The sequence below is a fragment of the Microtus pennsylvanicus genome, chromosome 1 (genome assembly GCF_037038515.1).
Source record: "Microtus pennsylvanicus isolate mMicPen1 chromosome 1, mMicPen1.hap1, whole genome shotgun sequence".
Lineage (NCBI taxonomy): Eukaryota > Metazoa > Chordata > Mammalia > Rodentia > Cricetidae > Microtus > Microtus pennsylvanicus.
In genome coordinates, this window is record NC_134579.1 from 3,338,278 (window position 1) to 3,359,976 (window position 21,699).

The following is a 21,699-nucleotide window of genomic DNA, read 5'->3' on the forward strand; positions in this document are numbered from 1 at the left end:
TGTCTTCAGCACAGTGCTCTGTGTTTCGTGTATCAGATGCCCTTGAGTGAGCCCTTCACCTCTCTTCAGGACTGACTCCTTACTGGAGGGTTCTGTTTAAACTCTTGGCCAGAGCGGTGAAAAAAAACAAAGTGAGAGAATTCATCTGTGACAATTTCCTTAAAGACCCTTAAGACAAAGTTATCAATTGAGAGGAGCAGAGTTAAGGGGGCAAGAGGATGAATGAAACAATCAGGTCAGAGGGAAGGATTGAGTCATCCTAGAAAATGGCAGGAGAATAACCAGGGGGCATGCAGGCCCAACTGAACGTATTGGGATAACTTTCATGTGATCTCTGCCAGGACACACATGCGTTTTTAACCTCGCCATGCTCTGCAGCTTGAATGCTGGCAGAGAAAGCGACGATCCCTGTCTGCTCAGGGTGGTGGCTCTCCCACACCTGTGCGATGCAAGAAGTGTGTGCTGGGAAAGCTGGGGAACTTGAAAGGATTAAATTGCCATGTTACACCATGTTAGAAGTAATTTTAGTTAAAAAATGTAAATTGATTTTCTTTTTATCCTGTCAGTTACCAAGTATCACTATGGGAAAAGATGTTTCACGTGTCCCAGCTTCAAATGCTTAAAGTAGCATTATGAAAAAGACTCTAGAAGACTGATGAAAAACTCCAAAGCTGACTGGATAATTACAGTTATCACCTCCACCGTTCCTTTTAAGTTTCTATTTAGAGCTTTACGTATACTTGGTTACAGCTGTTCTTAAATTATTTATCATGAAAACTAGATTATTAAGAACTATTTAGTATGCATTCGTTCAATTATGCCCAGATGGATGTACAAAAAGTTCTGTTAGTATTTTATCATGCTGATAAAGTAAGACTGAAGCCCAGACTTGTTGAAAAGCCGTTAATAATATTCTGTTTCATTGCTACATTCTTTATCATAATGAGTTATACATATTAATGGGTTCAAACACGGCATTCCTGCACGTGCATTATTGTGCTTTGTCTTATCCACCTTCTTCTGTCTCTCACACTCTTCTCTGGTAGCTGCTTTCTACTCTCAAGTTTGCCTCCCTCCAGCCTCCATAGATTCTACATTCTATATAGAAGAGAAAAAAATGTTACATTTGTCTTTCTCTCTCTGGATAATTTCACTTAACCTTGTAAACCTACTTGCTTCCATTTTCTTACAAATGACTTGATTTTGTTCTTTTACGTTGCTTCTGTGTTGATTTCCACCTAGGCTAATGCCATATCATAGCTATGGCAAATAATACCTTATGTTTATATCCTCAATTGCTTAGTATTAACCTAACCTAAGCAACAAGGACAATATATTTAATCAATAATTAAATATTTTGTATACTTTATTCCACACTTAATACAAAGTAAAAGCATCAATCTTTTTCTTAGTATAACTATCTGAAAGAAAAAACTAATTATTGAAAGAGTTGATGGAACAACATCAGAAATCTGCTGGCTCTGGAAACAGAAGTCAAAAATAACAAATTTTAAAAAAGAACAATTAAAGTCTCTTGGGTGCATGTTAACACCACTAAGTTGGTTTAAGTGGTTTGAATTCATCTAACAGTTTGAAGCACTGTACCATCAGCAATAATATTCCAATCCATTTCCAGAACAGTAGGAACACTCTTTCATTATCTGAATCCACATGTCGGCACAGGCAGGCACACGCTTGCTCATTTACAAGCAGAGTCATAGAGAGAATCGGTAACTCTCCTGACCGTGTGGTAGTTGCACACCTGTAATCCCTAGCTTGGGCTGGAAGGTTACTGGGACTTCCACTTCAGCCTGGGCTATAGTGTGAGACCTTGTCTCAAGGAAACAAAAGAAGGAAGAGGAAGAAGGGAAACAACAGTAGGGGAGGAGGGAAAGGGCATCTCCTGAGGGCTGTCTGATTCCAAAGGTCTCACCCTCAAAATACTGAAGGTCTGGGGTGAAAACAGTAAAGCAGGAGGTCCATGGCAACGTGTTGATGCCTACGTAGCAACACTGTCAAGTATCTGTTCTTCATGAGCTTTAAAGAGTGTGAGAGTGGAAGCAGCGTGCAGCATACGGTGACCAAGGCCGGAGTGCAAGTCCACAGTGTAAGCAAATGGAGATGGCAGCCTCGAGAGGTTCCACAGCAGCTCAGCTCCCAACTATGGAACTGTAGCTTCAGTGTGTAGTGGACTTGGAGGAGGAAGCTGATCAAGGCAATCAGACTTGTGTTAAATAATTCCTGGTTATGTGATTTGGGGGTCCACAATAAAGACCTATCACTATATGGTAAGATGCATCACTATTCTAATAGCTAAACTGGACTAGCATAGGTTGAATTTTTAGTATCCTGAAAAGAAATTTTTGTTGGTGGCTTCAGAGATATTCTGGATGAAAATATTAGATAACTCGACTGGACTTCAAAAAGGTAATAGGCAGAGTGATTTATTATCTCTCTAAGGACAACTGTCAAGACTACACAAGAAAGAGAAAGTCTATAAATGGCACCAATCTTCCTAGAACATTGCTATCAACTGCAGATAATGAAAATTTCAATATATTAAGTTACAGGATAAAACTTACAGTTCCACTTACTTAATAGGAAATCAAATAGTGCCTTGAACATTAATTCAACATGTAGTAGGTATTCAGTATTTGTTGAATTAATATAGGCATAGATGCATATATACACAAAAGAAAATATCAAGAAAAATAAATAAATGACTACTTGGTTAAAAAGATAAGAACTACTCTATTGATAGCAAATAGTGGTTAATATTTTAATTTTTCTTCAGAAACCAGGAAGTCACTGTTTAAATATTTTCAAAGACTATTTCAGCCTGTAGGGCTCAGCAAAGGTCACCTTTCATATATACTTCTATTAAAATTTTACTTCTGATTAAATAAAAGTGAGACTCGAGTCTATAGATGAAGTAACTTCATTAATAAAATACTTAAAAGTTTAAAAACATAACCTTTACCAAAAAATAATCCAATAAAGTTTCAACTTTTATAATCAAAGTTTCAAACAGACTTGTTTAAAAATCTTCATCCGCATGGCCAGGTGGTAGTGGCACAAGCTTTTAATCCCAGCACTTGGGAGGCAGAGGCAAGCAAATCTCTGAGTTCGAGGCCAGCCCGGTCTACAAGAGCTAGTTCTGGGACAGGCTCCAAAGCTACTGAGAAACCTGGTCTCAAAAAACCCCCAAACCCGCCCCCCCCAAAAGAAAGCTTCCTCTGCTATTGAGATGAACAGGGACAAAACTCCTCTACATTTTCCCTAATTTAACTACAATGAGTGGATTATTTTCATTCCTTAATAATGAATTACAAGAAGGGGGGCAAAGCAACAAAAAGGCAGTGGCAAAGCTCATAACTTCCACTTGAGAAGTAATGTCAACAATTGAGAAGCAAACTGCTTAAACTTTGCTCTGTCTCATGTTACAGCACCATCTGGTGTTTATTGTGTATAAAGGCTATGACTATTTTTCAATGTCTTCTACAAATATTCCAGCTTAAGAACAAAATGCTATAAGCATATGACTGGGAGAATAAAGCTAGTCATACTCATACGTGCAACAGGGAAAAATGGAGTCTCAGATTGAGAAATTAAAGTGTCATTACAGAAGGAACCATTCAAGCAACTTTCAGAAAGTACACTACCGAGAAAAGAAGAGCTGTGAGGAGGTATCTCAGTTAGTTGGGAGAGTGCCTGCTGAGCCTGCACAGGCTATGGGTTGATCTGATCAAGGTAGTTCACACCTGTAATCCCAGCACTTGGAAGGTAGAGGTGATGGATATGAAGTTTAAGGTCATCCTTGGCTACATAACAACCTCAAGTACAGCCTGAGCTATCTGAGGTCCTGTCTTAAAGAAAACAATCCCAAAAGAAAGCAAATTAAAAAAGACAACGACAAAATATAAGTTAAGAGAGGAAGCTAGCTGTGATGGAACAACTCACAATGCTGAGGCAGGAGGATCTAGAGTTCAAGTTCAACCAAAGCTACACGGCAAAAATCTTGTCTGGAAAAAGTGTTGAGGTTGCAGCTCACTGGCCGCGAATGCTCAGAGCATTTGCCTAGTATGCCAAGGTGGTCTACCTGGGGGTGGGGAAATGAAACATATCCTACAACTTTGTTTAAGATGCAAAATTTAATACAAAGCAGGCCATCAAATAAAACAAGAGTTCATATTTAATTTTTCAAGAAATCCTATTAGTAAGCTTGCTCATAACACTGAGTAAGTTCTTTAATCACTCTCAAAAGCAATATAACATTACAACTGACAGGTAATTGCACACATTTATTATACTAATAGATGGCTACCTTGGTTATTCAATATTCTGTAAGAGACAAACATCTCTTGCTAATGCGCCATTACTTACACCAGTATAGGCTTTCCTGATATCCTAGGATGTCTTAGCACTTCTGACATTGTCTCTTTTGTCTCTTCCATTCTCTCTTCATCACTGGAATCCACAACAAATATTACCCCATAGGACTCAGCGTAATAATTCTTCCAAATTCCCCGTATTCTTTTTCCACCTCCCAAGTCAAAGATGGTAACTTCAAACTTTCCTTGTCTAAGGTCGATTTTAGAAAATCCAACAGTGGGAGCTACGTCTTCAGGATGCTCTGTTTCAAATGATACAAAAAGAGGAATCTTTAGACTTTAATATCAGTTTACCTCTACAACATAAATTATATAACAAGTATCATGCATTTGTCATTACAAAATGGAAAAATCACTTGCTGATGCCATAAATACGACTTTGAAACTCACGTGTGTGAGAGAGGGGTTAATAATGTAAATATCCAGCTAGTATTTTCACTATACACAGATAGGAATTTGTTTTTGGTTTTTTATTTGTATTTTGTTGTTGTTGTTTTTCAAGACAGAGTTTCTCTGTGTATCACTGGCTGTTGTGGAATTCACTCAGTAGACCAGACTGGCCTTGAACGCAGAGAACTGACTGCCTCCTGAGTGCTGAGATTTAATGCATTCATGTACCACCCCCACCTGGTTGTTTCATCGTTTTACCTAATTACTATAATCTTAACAATTAACATGAAATGGGTCCTTAATAATTGTATGTTGAAAGAGTGAATGTGGTATTGTGTTAAGGTTATTTATGCTCCAATCAATTTTAACCTTTCAATACCACATCAGTCACTCAAGGGTTCTATTACAAATTCTATGGAAAAATAAGCAAAGTCAAGAATGCTTTAAAAGAAAAGAAATAAAAATAATCAAAAATGGAGGAAGCTGAAAAGAATAAGGCAATTCTTTCTAAATCAGAAAAATCTACAATTGGAATGAAGAGATTTTTAAGGGCATACTGAAAAGAGAGCTCAAATTCAGACCTTCTATAGGAACATTTTTCTTATATGTTCCAATAAATTTATAATTGGTGGGTCTGGGGTGAGAAGAGAGATTTTATTGACAACACCAAGCAAAGGGGGCACATTGCCACACCTGCGAAGGGGAGCAATGACCATGAGGTTTAAAAAGACCCCTAAGAGACATAGAAGAATCATTCCAGGAGATAGGTCTAGGCTAAGGCTGGGGAGCAAGGGGACCCTAAGAGTGAGAAATCAAACAAGAGCAAGGGACTAAACATTGGCAATGAAGCAAATTCTCAACAGGTTTTCTCTGGTGATCTCCTGCCTCAGTTTCCCCATGTCTGTATGACAAGGATGCCCTACGATGCCTGGCAAATCTTCCATGAATACAGGTGGAAGCCAGACCTCACAGGGTCCTGAAAGCTGCTGAAGGCCCTCGGCATATCAGTTACGCAGTTCCGTGATTAAAGTAGTGCTCTACTCACTGAAAATGAGCGATTGGCCATTTCTCAGAGAGCTAAGAGAATTAAAACAAAAGATTGAAGAGAAAGCTTATTAAATATTAATAGACTATAGATTCAGTGGTGAAGAGAAAACTTTAACGTCACATGTGCCTCTTCCATCTCTCCTTATTACTAGAATATGCCATAAATCTTTCTCCACAGGGCTTTGTTTAGAGCTGTATGGTTCAAGTGGAGAAAGATGCCATGAAAGACTTTTAATTTTTTATGTGATAGTAAATGGATTAAAACTCAGTTCCTTGGTTGTACCAGCTATATCTCCAGTTCTTGGGAACAAAACATGGTTAGTGGCCCACACTACTATATGGACTCTATATAAAATATTGCCATCATTCAGAAATTTCTATTAAATGACACTGGTTGTCATTGAATAAAACATTCACTGTGATAAATCTGCGTGGAGTGTTCTAGGATTAATTACAGCCGAGAAACAGGCTTGCAGAGTGCCACACTCCCTCTCAGGAAATATCCAAGAGCAGCTTCTGCATTGCCCAGCACACTTCGCAGAGCCATTATAAGTCACGTTTCTGCTGCTAATTTCTCCATTACTAACAAGGCAAAAGGGCAAGGCTAGACCTACTAAAAGGAGCCTGCCTTTTCAGAAGCAGGATCACACAGGAGCCCAAATGGAGAGCTAAATGCTGGGGAGGTAGCTCCATTTAGAGAGTGCCTGCCTGGCAGCCTGAGTTAGATCCACTAAATAAATAAGGCAGTGTGGTGTTTGACTATAAACTCAGCATTTGGGAGGTGTAGGCTGGAGAATTAGCACTCTAAGAAAAAAAATAACGATGAGGTCGATCACAGCCAGAAAAGATTGTTGTCTTTGAGTATGAACTGAAAGCCACTGCCAGGAAATGAACAAGGGAAGCACACTGGCTGTGCTGGAGCATGGACAAGAGAACTAAACCAGAGCAAATGCTAACTTGGTGAAAGAACATTATCAGGGACCAGGGTGCAAACACAAATAGGTTATGGCTGTCATCCCCAAAGAACATTGAGAAATACGAAAATCTCAGGGCTGGAGAGATGGCTCAGAGGTTACAAGCACCAGTGCTGTTCCAGGAGCACGGTTTCATTTCCAGCATGCACATGGCAGCTCCCAGCTGTTTCTCACTTCCGTTCTAGGAGATCCAATTCTTTCTTCTGGCCTCTGTAGGCACCAGGCATTTAGCAGACATTTAGGGGGGAAAAACCCACCCATACAAATAATAAAACAACTGTTTAAAATATAGAGATTAAATATTAATGGGAATGACACAAAATGTGAATGCTCTGTGAAAAGACAGAGATGATCCTAAGATGAAGGGAAGGACTGAAATGGTCAAGAGAGGCTTAAAAAACTATGGAGAGTAAGAATAAAGTCTCAGAAGTAACACAACTAGAGACGAGAGGTACTAATCTAAGCAAGAGAACCATGCAAGCCCAGAAAAAGTGGTCGTAATAGTCCTAGTAAATCAGTTAGCATCTGTGTAATCAGTTACTGGTGACCTTTTACAGGTAAATCCATTGACACAGAGATACATGGTCCTCAATCTTAAGACTTACAGTAATGTGTATGTTAAGACAAAATAAATCTAAGACAAAATACAAATATATAATAAATAAGCATTTATTAGGTATTTCTTACATTATTATTAATTATTACACATTTATTATTATTATTAATCAGATTACTAATCTACAGAGCTCTTGGTCTATTGTTAAAAATGTATGTGTGTGCATTTGTGTGTGTATGCATATATATATATACACACATTTTATATATATCAAACGATTATAATATAGTGAAAATATGCTAATACCAAACAAAGCCAAGGATAATCCACAGAAAAAACTAAACTTTTACCCAAAATAACATAATTTCCTATTAGGAAACAGTATTGGATAAAAATCCCGAGGACTATTTTTTTAGTCTGGGTACATGAGTGTTTACAAAAGACATTGATTCCCAACCGCAGAGGCAGTGACCAGCCATGAGAGGAGGGTCTAGATTAAATGGTGGTCTATTAAATATTTAACAACTTATTTGGAAGTAGAGGGAGAGGTTATTGTGTAGCTTACGCCCAATTTTATAGTGTAACTACTCCCACGATGACTGATTACAGACTAATTCTAGTTAATAGTTAGATACCGAACAAGAAATTTGGGAGGAAGCAGACAGCCCTGACTCTTGCTAGAAATTCTGACTCAATATACTGAAGCAGTGGTGGGGCCCAGAACACCACTGCTTCTTGTCAGTGCACATGAGCTAAAGTGAGGCACCAGTTTCTGCCTCGTGGTCCTCAAGGAGGGAAGCACAGCCGCCTCTTCTCTCCTATAGCTTTTCCTTGCAGCTCAAATGCATGCTGCACAGAGCTATCTTGGGCTACGTAGAAGAAAGAGAATAGTAGGGATGGCAAAGTGAATAGGAAAGAAGGCCTGAATCCCTACCATCAGGGAGTGACATCCTAGTCCTAGACTAGTTTTGCATGGCCAGAGGGAAATAAACTCCAATCTTATTGAAGCACTGTGACTTCATGATGTGGGAGTGATTTCTTATTAATAAAGAAACTGCCTAGACCCATTTGATAGGCCAACCCTTAGGTAGGCAGAGTAAACAAAATGGAATGCTGGGAAAAAGAAGCTGAGTCAAGGAGTCGCCATGGTTCTCCCACTCCAGACAGACGCAGGTTAAGATCATTCCTGGTAAGCCAGCTTGTGGGCTACACAGATTAATAGAAATGGGTTAGATCAATATGTAAAAGCTAGCCAATAAGAAACTAAAACTAATGGGTCAGGCAGTGTTTAAAAGAATACAGTTTCCGTGTAATTATTTTGGGTAAAGCTGGGTTCAGGCGGCTGGGTGCGGGGACTCAGCCCGCCGCTCCTACTACTACAACTTCAGATCCCTCTAAGTCTCATGCACAATAACACAATCATTCTGATGGTCAGGGAGATGAACAGCCCAGTGAAAAAAGCAACATTCATGACAGGGAAGATACTTCTAGAAGAAGCTATTGTGACATGAGAGATACTGGGGTCTGGATTTAAACAACAGCAATACAGTGAAAGAAAAGGTGCATGTATCACAAAACAAACAAAAAACTAGCAAAAGGGGGTTGATCAGAGAATAAGAACAGAACAAGCAATAAGTAAAAAAGTAGAGTCAGGGAATGGGCATTTTAAGAAGGCTTGGCCCAGTGGCGGTGGCACATGCGTTGAATCCCAGCACTTGGAAGGAATGCTACACAGAGAACCCTGACATGAATAAACAAAGAAGAAAAGAAGAGGAGATAGAAGAGGAGGAGAAGGCTGTCTACTATTTCAAGAAGCATGGTTTAAACCACTGGGACACCAAAGTATCACTGCCCTTAGGGGATTGACAGCCTGGAGAAATGGAGAGATAAACAGACAGTGCAGCTAAGTAGAAGCCGAGTGGACCCCAACAGAGAACGGAATTGAGTCTACTAGCACTCCTCAGGATGGCCACAATTGGGAAGGTTTATGGGAGAGGAGACTATATGGCATTATTTGTGTAATCCCAGCAGTTGAGAGGCTACGGCAGAGAACTGCTAGCGTGGGTTACTTCCTATCTCCCACTGATCAATGATGTGAACATGTCAAGGAGACTACACCTATTCAAATCTGAAATATGGCAGTAGAGGGACACCAGGAAGCCAGAGCCTACTCACAGCATAAGTAAATAAACAACACAAACTAGTATACTACCTCTGTCCAATTAACATGCAATAAAGGAATTCATACAAACAAACAGCTTGGAAAAATTAAGAGTTCAGAAAGCAAATATTTTCTACTTACCTCCTTGGATTCCCTTTGCTGTGGCCGTTTTACCAGCGTTATCAAGGCCCACCATCACAAGGGTCACCTTTCTTAAAATAACAAAATTTAAAATCACTCAGCACGCAATGGACGATACAAACAAATTCATCCTTTCATGCAACATTTAAGTAGCCTATACTTTATACCATACAATCTTTTAGATGCTAGGAACTACGCTGATGAATAAAACACTGACTCAAAATCACAATTTATGAAGACACGATCCTATTGTCCTCTAAGCAAAAATTTACTGCATAGAGTAAAACTAATAACAAAAGACTAGTTGAGCTTTACAGGTGAGAAAATACAAGCCCATAAAGTTAAATAATTTGTCAAAGGTCACACAATGAATTAATTAACAAGTCAAAACCAGCATCTACTACTAACTTCAAGGAACTTCATAAATCTGGGGATGGTATATACTGGTCCTGCTAATCTGATGCTTCAGTTCCCTAGTAAAGCTCATCCCTGACCCACGTGATCTTTGTACAGTGTAAAGGGTGGAACAGCCCATCATCACTGTGGACCTAGGAGTGAAAGCGTTTGGGGAAAACAGGGAGAAGTACAGCATAGCATGGCTGCCATGCTAAGACTTCAGGGTATAACCTAAATGAGGCAGATCAGAGGACAGAGCTCTGGAGGGCAAAGGAACAGAAGCCAAGCCTTATTAAGCATTGCTAAATGCTAGAAAACACAAATGTTTTAACTCTTTATATATGCATATAGAATATATATCACATACACACGCTTCAGACAACCTGCGCTGACCTTAGAAGGCATTCCAGGCTAGACCCGCTTCTGTGTACTTAAATGACCCCGATGCTATTCTTTCTAAAACATGGGGGTGGAGGTGGCACCTCCTCAGTAACTCTGGAAGAAGCCAGTGGTTGGTGCAACGTGGGACTGTGACAGTTCCTTCTACAAGGTCTGTGAAAGGCTGTGCTGTGGCTGGTGTAAACCCTTCATTTGTATTCCACAGCCATGCCACATCCTGCTCCTGGTATCTAATCAGACTATTCGGCTCACTCTCTGAGTCTGTTGGGACGGCCCAATGAAAAGCTTCTGTCAAATGGTATTTTCTCTGATCAAAAAGTACAGCAAGCTAAGCTTAAGAGAGAAACCAGCAGGAATGCCAGCCAGCAGCAACAACAGTACCAAGAGCAGTAGAGATAGACGATCTACGGAGACAGAGAGGTCATAAAGACGAAGATGGGGGCTGTGGGAATCTGGCAAGGCCTAAGAATTGAAGACACCAGTTCTCAAAAGCTGTAACACCAACCACTATAAAGGCCACAGGTCTCAGCAGTAGGAGCCATAGTGGGGCCACTGGGTAGGAAGTGTTAGTCCTGGGATACAGGTTTCCAGAGCTCTAACTAGCAGGCACTGACAGCTACTACTGCCACCTGCTGCTCAGAGCTAAGAATTACACTAGCTGCTGCTCAGCTCAATACCCCCAATCTCAGCACGTAGGCCTGTTAGGATCCAGCCTGCAGGGTCTCAAATCCTAATCCCCTAGTTCTCAGGATTTAGAAATGTAAGCCTTTGAATCTAGCAACTCAGCGCACATACATTTAATACTCAAAGTCTCAGGTCAACCAAACTGCAGCCACCTGCTCCGGCTCCAAGCACGCCAAGAGGAGCCTAGGCGTCACTTGTAACAGTAATACACGTATATTCATTTCCCACTGGCAAAGACCCTAAAGAATGTTTAAAAACAGAATTAAGATGGCAGTTAAGGTTGTTCTTTAAATTCTAGGCATGGCTTTCTTGAATCTGTACTTTTATTCTTTCCCCCTATCTCAAATTCCCAAATGTATTCAGAATCCACAAAAAAAAAAAAAAAAAAAAAAAAAAAAGAAAGAAAGAAAAGGAAAGGACAGAGGTGAAGGTGTCAAGGCATTCAAGGAACAGGTCATAGGCTGTTTATGCCTAGCAAAGAAACCAGAAGATTGGAAGACAATTTCAGTAATGTGAGATGGGTACTAGAAATGGGAAATAGCAGCAGGATCATGAAGACAGCCAGGGACAGAGCCTGCTTTAGAAGCCGTAGACTGTCTTACAAATGAGGACCAAAGAGGCAGCAGCTTCTAAGAACTGGAATTCTTTATATACCCCTTGAGGGGATCCACACCCCTCTTCCATGGCTCAGGGTTTGAACATAGCCTCTAGCTGGTGGAATTATTTAGGGAGGCTCTGGAAACTTGGGGAGGTGGGGCCTTACTGGAGAAAGCAAGTTTTGGGGGCAGGTATTTGAGGGTATACTATCCCTGGCCACTTCTTGAAAGAGGGGGTGTGTGTTTGAGTGCAAGTGTGTGTTTGAGTGTGAATATGCATGTATGTTTAATATTTCTTTCATCTATCTATCTATCTATCTATCTATCTATCTATCTATCTATCTATCTATCTATCTATCTTTCATGAGTCTTTTTGCCTGAATGCATGCATATGTATCATGTGCATGCCTGGTGCGCTTGGAGGCCAGCAGAGTTTCCAGATCCCCTGGAGGTGGAGCTGCGGCACGAGTGTGGGACCAGAACCCTAGTCTCCTCTGTGAGTGCAGCAAGTTCACTTAACTGCTTAGTCATGTCACCAGACATCTGAGTTTTTCTTTTCCTCCTGCTAGGTTTGTAAAAAAATCTGTCCTTCACCACAAACTCTCAGCCATTTCTGCTCACATGGCTGGGCCCAGGAAATGGTGTATAAAGTCTCTGAAATCATAAGCCAAAATAAATAATGTCCTCTTATAGGCGTTTTGTAAGACGTGTGGTGACAGCTATGAAAAAGTCACTCTAGCTTCACTAATGTCACTGTTTTCAATCTGTGCAACCAAGATACCAACCCACCACGGGCAGGGCGAGATGTCAGGCAGACAATTAAACTAACCATCGTATGTATGAACAGTACTGAATTGTGGGAGGGGATGCTGGGACTCGAACTCAGGGCCTTACTTATGCGGGGCAAGAACTATTACTGAACCATATTCACCTATATTCACAGTGTTCTATAAGGTCTCTTTGCTCAGTCTGGCTGGTTGGTTCTCTCTCTCTCTCTCTCTCTCTCTCTCTCTCTCTCTCTCTCTCTCTCTCTCCCCTCTTTTGTTGAGCAATTGATTTCATTACTCAAATTTCATATTTTCAGTTATAAAGGGTCAAATGAGTAAACTGGCAGGGACATAAAAATCTGTGATTTAAGTTACATTACTTGGAATATGTTAAGAGCATAATTAATATTAGCATCAGAGGATTACAAAAAAAGTAGATGAACACATAAGTGCCACATTATGCTAATATTTATGTTTTAGTCATTGTCACTGGAGGAGAATTTTTGAGTAGAAATCATATCTGGCGAGTTTTGTAACCTTAACACCTGATGTTTTTACTGAGCATTTGTCTGAACAAATGACAAAATGACTGAGCTTGTTGACTGCGCATGTTTTTCTAGACTCTGTAGACTCTATCTGCCTTTCCTGTTGGAAAGCAATCTTATGTTGTCATGTAGCACCACAGCCAAACTGTCCCCGGTGACAACTGACCATAGTTTTAAAAGCTACAGTAACGTGTATCTTTTCATGTGCAAAGGTTATGCATCTCTATTATTTTAAAAGGTTGTATAGACTTTGTGTTTTACATAGATATTAACTCTTTAACCCACTTTGTTCTGAAATTATAAATTATTAAACATTAAACATTGCAGTTATTTTCTGCTGTTATTTTTATTCATACTAACACTTTGCTTATTCACCGTGCCTTTAATTACCTCAAATATTTAGTCATAGAAGCCTCTTTTCAAGTATATGATATAACCTTAAAATTTTCAAGCATGCTCTTGAATAAAAATAGAAAATCATAGAGGATTATTTTGTATCAGTCTCAGTATTAACATTTTCCAAATGAGATGTAGGGAATGTGTGTGTGTGTGTGTGTGTGTGTGTGTGTGTGTGTGTGTGTGTGTACACGCACGCTTTGGGGCTCTATGCTACTATAAGATCTAGGTACATTTACACTATTAATAAGCAACAAAAGAAGGCTCAAGGCACTCAGAAAAATAGGCGCCAACCTGTTATGGAGTCCTGCATTCAAGTCCTCATGCTGCAATTTCTAAACTGTATGACGCTAGACACATTACCGGTCATAATTTCATCAGTAAAATATAATGTTGACAATACCCATGTGGGAGGGGGAGATAAAAATTAAATTAGACAATGTGAACAGTGTGCACCTGACCATAACACACAGGAAATGCTTAATCTGAAGCCATTCTCATGACAACCCAAAGTGCAAGCAAGGGAACCCACAACTGGGCTCAGATTCCGAGAGAGGGTTAAGTAGTTCCCTGGGCGCATGTTGACAAGATGCTTGCTCTCATGACTCAAGTCTGAACCAGAAAGATCTTGACCAGGTATTTGTGTCATCTAAGTAACAGTTTAATCCATCACAACACTTGAAAGAGCCCAGGAAATGCACAAGACACAGTCCAGGGGAAGATGAGAACATTGTCAACCTGGAAATGGGGGCTGGAAAAGATGTCATTTACGTGAATGGTTTCTAGAGGGATTAAGAGAGGAACAGTATCGAATGCTGTGAAATTTCGTAAAATAAAAGTATCTCTTTCAGTGGGCCACCTGCAATCCAGCATTAAGAGAGACGGAGGCAGGAGGATTCCACTGCGGTCAGCCTAAGGTACCTGTGAGAACTTTATCTCAATAAAAGAAAGAAAAATCTATCTTGGTGTTCACCATCTCAAATAAAGTGCCTCACAACTGATAGTCCCCACTCTCCCAGCCCTGCAATAACCAAGACTTTGATGTAAATAGCATGTCTTCATAGTTCAAAGGCATGTCTATCATTTATCTCCACACTATGCCTTGAGCAAGGGAGGTGCAAGATACTCAAGGCTTCAGTACTAATAAGAAATTAGCCCCAGTGGTTTCCAAGGGAAGTTTAACCAATACAGACACTACTGTGTTTGGAATAACTTGAACCATTTTTATCCTAATATCCACCTACTTTCATAAAAGCAAACAATCAGGCATCCAGGGACAAGGGCTCCTTTTCACAAATAAAGTCGGGAATAATTTTTCCACCCCTTTGTCCAGGACACTCATAACTTAGTTCCTGCAGCTACAGCAAAGGTAACAAGTTGATCATGCCCAACTCTGGCTGGACGGCAGAGGAAGGTGAATCTCTTAGTTTGAGACCAGGCAAATAGCAAGTTCCAGGCCACTGAAAGCTAGATAATGAGACTGTCTCAACCCACACCCTGCTCCCTAGAAGGCAAAAAACTCTGTTCATTTAAAAAGAAAAAAATATAAGCACTTTCTGCTTAAAAAAAAAAAAGAAATACAGAATCAATACAGAATCAAGTTCAAGCTTGATGAATTCTTCCTTGCCGTCCCCAGCAGACAATGACCAAGACGCCTTCCGTACCACATGGTCACCTCAAAGAACAAATCAGTCTCCTCGGCTGGAACTCGTCCTCATCTCTGTGGAGCACCAGTGCCAACGGTGGCGGACCATTAACTTTCAGCTTCTTCCTTCCTGGTTTCCCTCATACCGAGGAGACACCAAGTGAAGCTAATACAAATAAGGTTAAAGAAGAACTATTATTAAATTTAATTCACATAAATCCTTCCATCAATGTAAGCCAAATTGTTTATCTCCTGTCCAATAGGCTGAAAATTTCTGAAAAAAGTATACATGCTCATAGATTAAAGGTAATAATGAACAAAATATTTTATTTGATTTTTATTTTTTTTAAAGATTTATTTATTTATTAAGTATACAGGCCAGAAGAGGGCACCAGATCTCATTACAGGTGGTTGTGAGCCACCATGTGGTTGCTGAGAATTGAACTCAGGACCTTTGGAAGAGCAGGCAGTGCTCTTAACCACTGAGCCATCTCTCCAGCCCTGAACAAAATATTTTAAAATTAAAGTAATTTCTTAAGAATTAGGAAATGAATTGATTGAGATACCAAAGTTCTGATTATATATTTGTTCAGTTATTTGCTTAAGGTGAAGACTTCTGTAGTCTAGGTGCTAATATTTGAGTAAATGGAGACATTTTATTTCAGGGTTCCTTTTTTTTTTCTTTGGTTTTGCTAGACAAGGTTTCTCTGTATATTTGGCTGTCCTGGAACTTGCTTTGTAAAGCAGGCTGGCCTCAAACTCAGAGATTCCTCTGCTTCTGCCTCCTGAGTGCTAGGATTAAAAAAGCACAAGCCAAGTTCAGGGTTCTTTTTTATCTAACACACAAGCACATACACAAACACACACACACACACACACACACACACACACACACACACACACACACACACACACACATACCACAGGGGCTGAAGAGATAGCTCATTACTGAAGAGCACATAGTATTCTTCTAGAGGACCCAGGTTTGAGTCCCAACACCCACTTGTAACCACCTATAACTTGAGCTCAAGGGATATCAATGTCTCTGGCCTCAGATAGTAGCACTCACACATACACACACAGGCTTCCACACAGACTCACACACACATGCAAAATTAAAACTGATAAAAATGAAAAAGAAAAACACATAGGAAAGTATTCAACTTAAAAACTAAAAACAAAAACTACCTACATTCCGTGGACTTTGGTCAGTGAACCTCATGGTAGGGAGCAATAGTTAATGTAGTCTCATACTGGTCAAAGCCTAACCATAGGTATATGAAGCCCCACAGAGCTCAGGGATATTGGAAGAGTGACCAGAAAGATTGCAAGAGTGAGAAGATGAGGAAAATCACTGGGAAATATTGTCTTCTAGGTACGGCATGGGCACTGCTCTCACAAACTCACGTAAGCTAACCCATGAGATCAAGGCAGTCAATAATCCGAACATGGATGGGGAGGTGGGAGGCAGGGAGTGGTGGTAGGTCTCACGAGGTTCAGTCCCTGGCTGAGGAGCTATCAGCAACTGACAGCCGCGGAGTGAGGTAGAGGCATTTTCCAGCCACTGGTATGCTGTCCACACTCGTGCAGACAGCACTGACTGGACTTGGTAGGAGAAGAACAGAAGGAGGAGGAGGAAACAGAGAAGAGGAAGAAAAAGAGGAAGAGGAGGAGGAAACAGGGAAGAGGAGGAAGAGGAGGAAGATGGAAGGAACACATGTTGTGGGAATGACTGGATTGAGTTGGAAGAGGATTCGATTAAGATATATTGTATATGTGTGAAATTATAAAAGAATAAATTGATCTGTCAACTTAGAAAGATAATACTTAAGCCTAGCCAGTTTGGATGTTCACCTTCCTAGATATGGACGGAGTGGGGAGGACCTAGGACTTACCACAGGGCAGGGAACCCTGACTGCTCTTTGGACTGGAGAGGGAGGGGGAGAAAAGTGGGGGGAAGGGGAGAGGGGTGGGAGGAGGGGGAGAAGAATGGGAGGAGGGGGAGGGAAATGGGAGGCTGGGAGAAGGTGGAAATTTGTTTTTTTTTCTTTCTTTTCTTTATTCTCCTTTTATCAATAAAAAATACATAAAAAAAAGAAAGATAATACTTAAAATTTATTATATAAAATTTATTTCTAATGTTAAAATTATATATATATATATATATATATATATATATATATCAGAGATAAAATAGTTTATTCAAAAAACCAAAGGGCAAAGTTTGACATAAAAAAACAACATTATGGAAAATATTTCAAACTTCATGAAGCAGGTTCTATTTTGAACATAAATACACATATATGTCTCTTGTACTTCTTTTTAACTCCAAAATCCCACTATTTTTATTATGCATAATCAAGTAGGCAGATAAAATGAATGTCAGGCATTCCAATTTAGCATACAGTATACTAGATAATCCTTGCTAATCTGTATGTAAAGCTTAATTAGAAATTAAGAACTCAGCAACTTCTATAAATGGCCTAGATTTATTTATATTCAATTGGACAAAAAAAAATGTGGTTGCAGGGATATATTTCCTCCATGGAAAACAAACACAGCATAAATAACAAACCATGTCATCATCAGCTTTACAGACACTCTGCCAGTGTGCAGAAGCAATGAGATGCATTCTGCCAGCTACCTAGAGCTCTTCTTTCTGGATGGGCTAGCCAGCAGTAAACACTTGAAATAAAGCTTTGACAGACTGATATGCTAAAATCGATATTGGAGAGAAATTGTTTTCAAATGGCAAGGACCTGAGGGAGAAGTGATGGGAGATGAACAGCATGCAGGACATTTAAGGATAAAAAACCTGTATCTTTGAGACTAACACTTACGTGTGATCCTAAGGGGTAATACCTGAAAACCTTGAGATACTTCTATTTTCTGATTTAAAATAACAGCCGTTTGTTATTTTATATTACTTCTGTTTTCAAGATGCTTTTAGTTAGTCTTACTTTTCTGATTTTAAGTGGGCCTTTCTTGGCATCGGAATCACAGAAAGCATAGGTAGGTATATGTCTTTAAACACCAATAAAATCACATGCCTCTCTTGTTCTGAACTTGCCTGTCTCATTCCTGCCCTAAGGAGCATCAGTCTAGGGTTGCAAAGTATGGAATCTGAACACAAACTGAAGGCCGAGATACCACGCTGCCCTCCCATTTTACTCACCCAAGGTATTTGCAGCCCCAGAGTCAGTGCCTTGAAGAAAAGCAACCTCTGAGTCCTTATTATAGAAGTGCTACCCAATATGTGGGAACACATGCAGAGTAAAATCTCTTACATATAAGCTAGACAAGGAGATGGAAGAGGGGGCCTTGGGTCCCACAACTTTCTTTGAGGTCACATCCCTAGTGACCTAACTTCTTTCTACTAAGGATACAAATTCATCTCTAGAATTTGACTACCTGCCAATCCCAACATGTTAGGGAAGAAGTCTTAACATGTAAACCACTGTGGGGCATTCAATCAAACCACAGCATGTGACTGACTGTGCTCTAAAATTACCAGTAAGTTTTCTACTGTATGTCCCAATGGTATAGTGAAAGTATCAACCCGCTCCGCCAAGCCTGGGTGTGACGCATCTGACTCACGTCAAGCATTATTCAGCATATCCATGCTGCATATCCTACCCCTCCATTAGTTATCTGTTAACCTGACTGGTTTTGTTCAAGTCATCCTCATTTTACTTAATAGAAGCCCCCAAATGGTAGGGCATCCATACTGGTCATATTATTACAGTGCATTGCTATAACTGGCCAATTTTATTATTAGTTATAATTGTTAAGGTCTTACTGTGCCAAATCTACAAGTTAAAGCTTAGTGTGTGTGTGTGTGTGTGTGTGTGTGTGTATCACATTTGGTATTATTCAGCTTTAGGCATCACTAGTGATCTCTCAAAGTGCCCCTTAAAAATATGTGAGAACTATTCTATCAAACAGGGAGCCCACCAGGACATAGCGACATAGGACAACAAGACATAACTCAGTATAAAGGATGACTCTTCTGATTTTGATAAGAGAAAGACAAAACGAATCTGCTAATATGAAATACAAATGAAACAATAGAAACTTGTGACATGGAAATGAGACTAGTTCAAGCTCAGATGCGAATGTGCTGAGACTGAGAATTCTGTAAAGGATCGGCCTCTCTGTACCAGGAACGTTCTACATGTAGCAGAAATGCTAACACAACATCTGACTTGTTGCATTGTAAGGACATAGCACAGAAAAGAGAATCTTGGGGAAAACTAGGAAGACAGGTGAAGGAAAGCAAACTGGTGATGTAAGATAAAGGAAGCAGGCAATAAAAAAGGTAAAAAACTGAGAATTTTAAGAAGCGGTCTTAGACATCTAAAGATGATATGAACCTATTTAAGGCAAGAGTCAAAAGGAATTAATTGCAATTACCATGAAGCAACTAGTATAACTCTTAAAGGGATAGGACAATAGTTAAACAGGGAGTTACAGAATGCAGGAGAGAGGAGGAAGTAGGGAGAGCACCATAACCCACTGGGAACTGAGAGCCCAGTGTGGAAAGAAAAGGACAGAGGGTTGTAGAGGGTGGCAGACCAAAAGATGCCTTCCAAGGATGTCCACAATCGGTGCACATGCTACTTGACATGCAGGGAATCTGGGGTGTGATGAATGAGGAGGAGCTCATCTTGGACTGGACAAGTAGATGCAATGTAATGGACAAGGATCTGTACAAGGAAGTTTTAGCACACTGTTGTGACTGGCTATGCTACCAGCCTTGAAGGAGGAAGAACAGCACCATGAACCAAGGAACCCAGGTGGTCTCTAGAGGCTGGAAAGGGCAAAGGAGAGTGGATTCTTCCCTGGAGCTTCTAGACAGCAGACTATTTTAACTTCCGATCTCAGAACGTAATGATAAGAACGTCATATTGTTTCACGTTACTACACTTACAGTGATGTGCTAGTGCATCTATGGGAAGGCGATAGCTGAGTTTGGGTTGGATAGGCAAGAAAAGCCTGAAAACGCATTCTAAGAAGGATGTAAGAGAAACTTGAAAGACTAAGGAGAAAAGTGACTTCGGTTCTCATATATTCTTATAGCTCAAAAGCCCCCTGTGAGGTATATATAAAGTATACTGATCTAAACAATTAAGAATTGTCTGAATGTCAACAACTAAATCAAGGAAATGGAAGACAGAGCACAGGTCAAAGAACTAATCTTGGAAAGACAAATAAATTTCTCTTTCAGGAAAATAAGAAGAAAAGGCCAAGCTAGGTCCTGATAAACAAAGGCTGTTGACAGCGGAGGATAAATTCCTACACAATGTCTATCAGGATTGGGGGGAGGTAGTTTGCTGAGTGAAAGTTGATGCCATTGTGATGACAATTCTTCATTGTCAGCTGGACTGGATTTGGAATCACCTAGGAGACACACCACTGAGAGTGTCCCTGAGGGGATTTAACAGAGGAGGAAAGCTCTGTCCTGAAAATGAATGAAGCCCTGCAGACTAAATAAAAAGGTGAAAGAGAAAAGCAGCTGAACCAGGCATTCTCCAGTTACTAAGTCCTGGCTGCAGGTTCCCACCCACAACTCTGACTGTCCACCTCGCTGCAATGGACAGTGTTTTCTTAAAACTGAGGCCCAGATAAATCCTTCTTGTCATGATTTGCTTCTGTCAGATTTTGGCGGCAGGAATGAGAAAAGTAACCTCACAGCCATGCTTCTAATACTTGCTCTCTTAGGATGTTGTGAGATAGAAATAACCAACTACTTCGACATGAGAAAACGCTAAGACTTCTAGGATTCCGATTCCAATCTATTAAAGCAAGCACCCTACTGAAAAGCCCGGAAGACAATGTGTTAAGCATGTGGTCAAGATGAACCTTTCCAGCAATAAAACCCACTAGCACGACAGACCCCTTGATATGGTTACTGTGAAATGGGTACTGTAGAGCACGGGGCTGTAATGAACGATATACTGTCTCTGCATTCTTTCTCCAAAAGCAAATTGAGGTCTCTGCAAACAGCCACAGCTTCCACCTTAGAGTCCCTAAGCAGTACTATTCAAAGACACCTTAAAAATGGCAACCCTTATGGACTGAGTTTTTGTTTGTTTTTTTTTCGAGACAGGGTTTCTCTGTAGCTTTTGGTGCCTGTCCTGGAACTAGCTCTTGTAGACCAGGCTGAGAAAGGTGGAAAAAATCAGAACAAATAAAATGTGGGATCCTAGACTAGATCTTACCCACACACACCAAACTAAAGAATATTATTACAAGTAGGTTCACATTTTAGTTAACACTATTATACTGATATTTTTTTGTTTTCATCATTGTACTGTGTCTCAAAATAAAATTAAAATGTACTATATGGCTTCTATTGGGGCAAGTCACTTGTCAGTGCATCTAGCACTATAGTCAATTTGAGATTGATTCACATGGCTTGAAATCCTAGGTTCACGTTCTGACTTGTATGAAAGTATGGTTTAAAAACTGGCAGGGTTCCTGGCCCTCATTACTAAGCCAGACTGGTGCCTTAATGCTGAGTCTCAGCCTCCCGCCTGGTACATAGCAAACAAATCTAATACACTCAATGGGTTGTGGTTGCCATTAGACAAATGAACAAATGAGTTTCA

The 21,699-nt window shown here is 40.1% G+C and overlaps 1 protein-coding gene across 3 annotated transcripts in view; it reads right to left on the reverse strand.

Annotated features, from left to right (window-relative positions):
- Positions 1-21,699, reverse strand: part of Arl13b (ARF like GTPase 13B) — a 60,722-nt gene that overhangs the window by 37,257 nt on the left and 1,766 nt on the right. For 2 of the 3 annotated variants that reach the window (XM_075950842.1, XM_075951018.1), the window contains exons 2-3: positions 9,661-9,731; positions 4,384-4,633 (exon numbers count right to left, since the gene is read on the reverse strand). In XM_075950842.1, coding sequence (XP_075806957.1) covers positions 4,384-4,633; positions 9,661-9,731 — 321 coding nt within the window. The remainder of the gene's footprint in view (positions 1-4,383; positions 4,634-9,660; positions 9,732-21,699) is intronic. The other variant, XM_075950932.1, reaches the window with a different exon arrangement.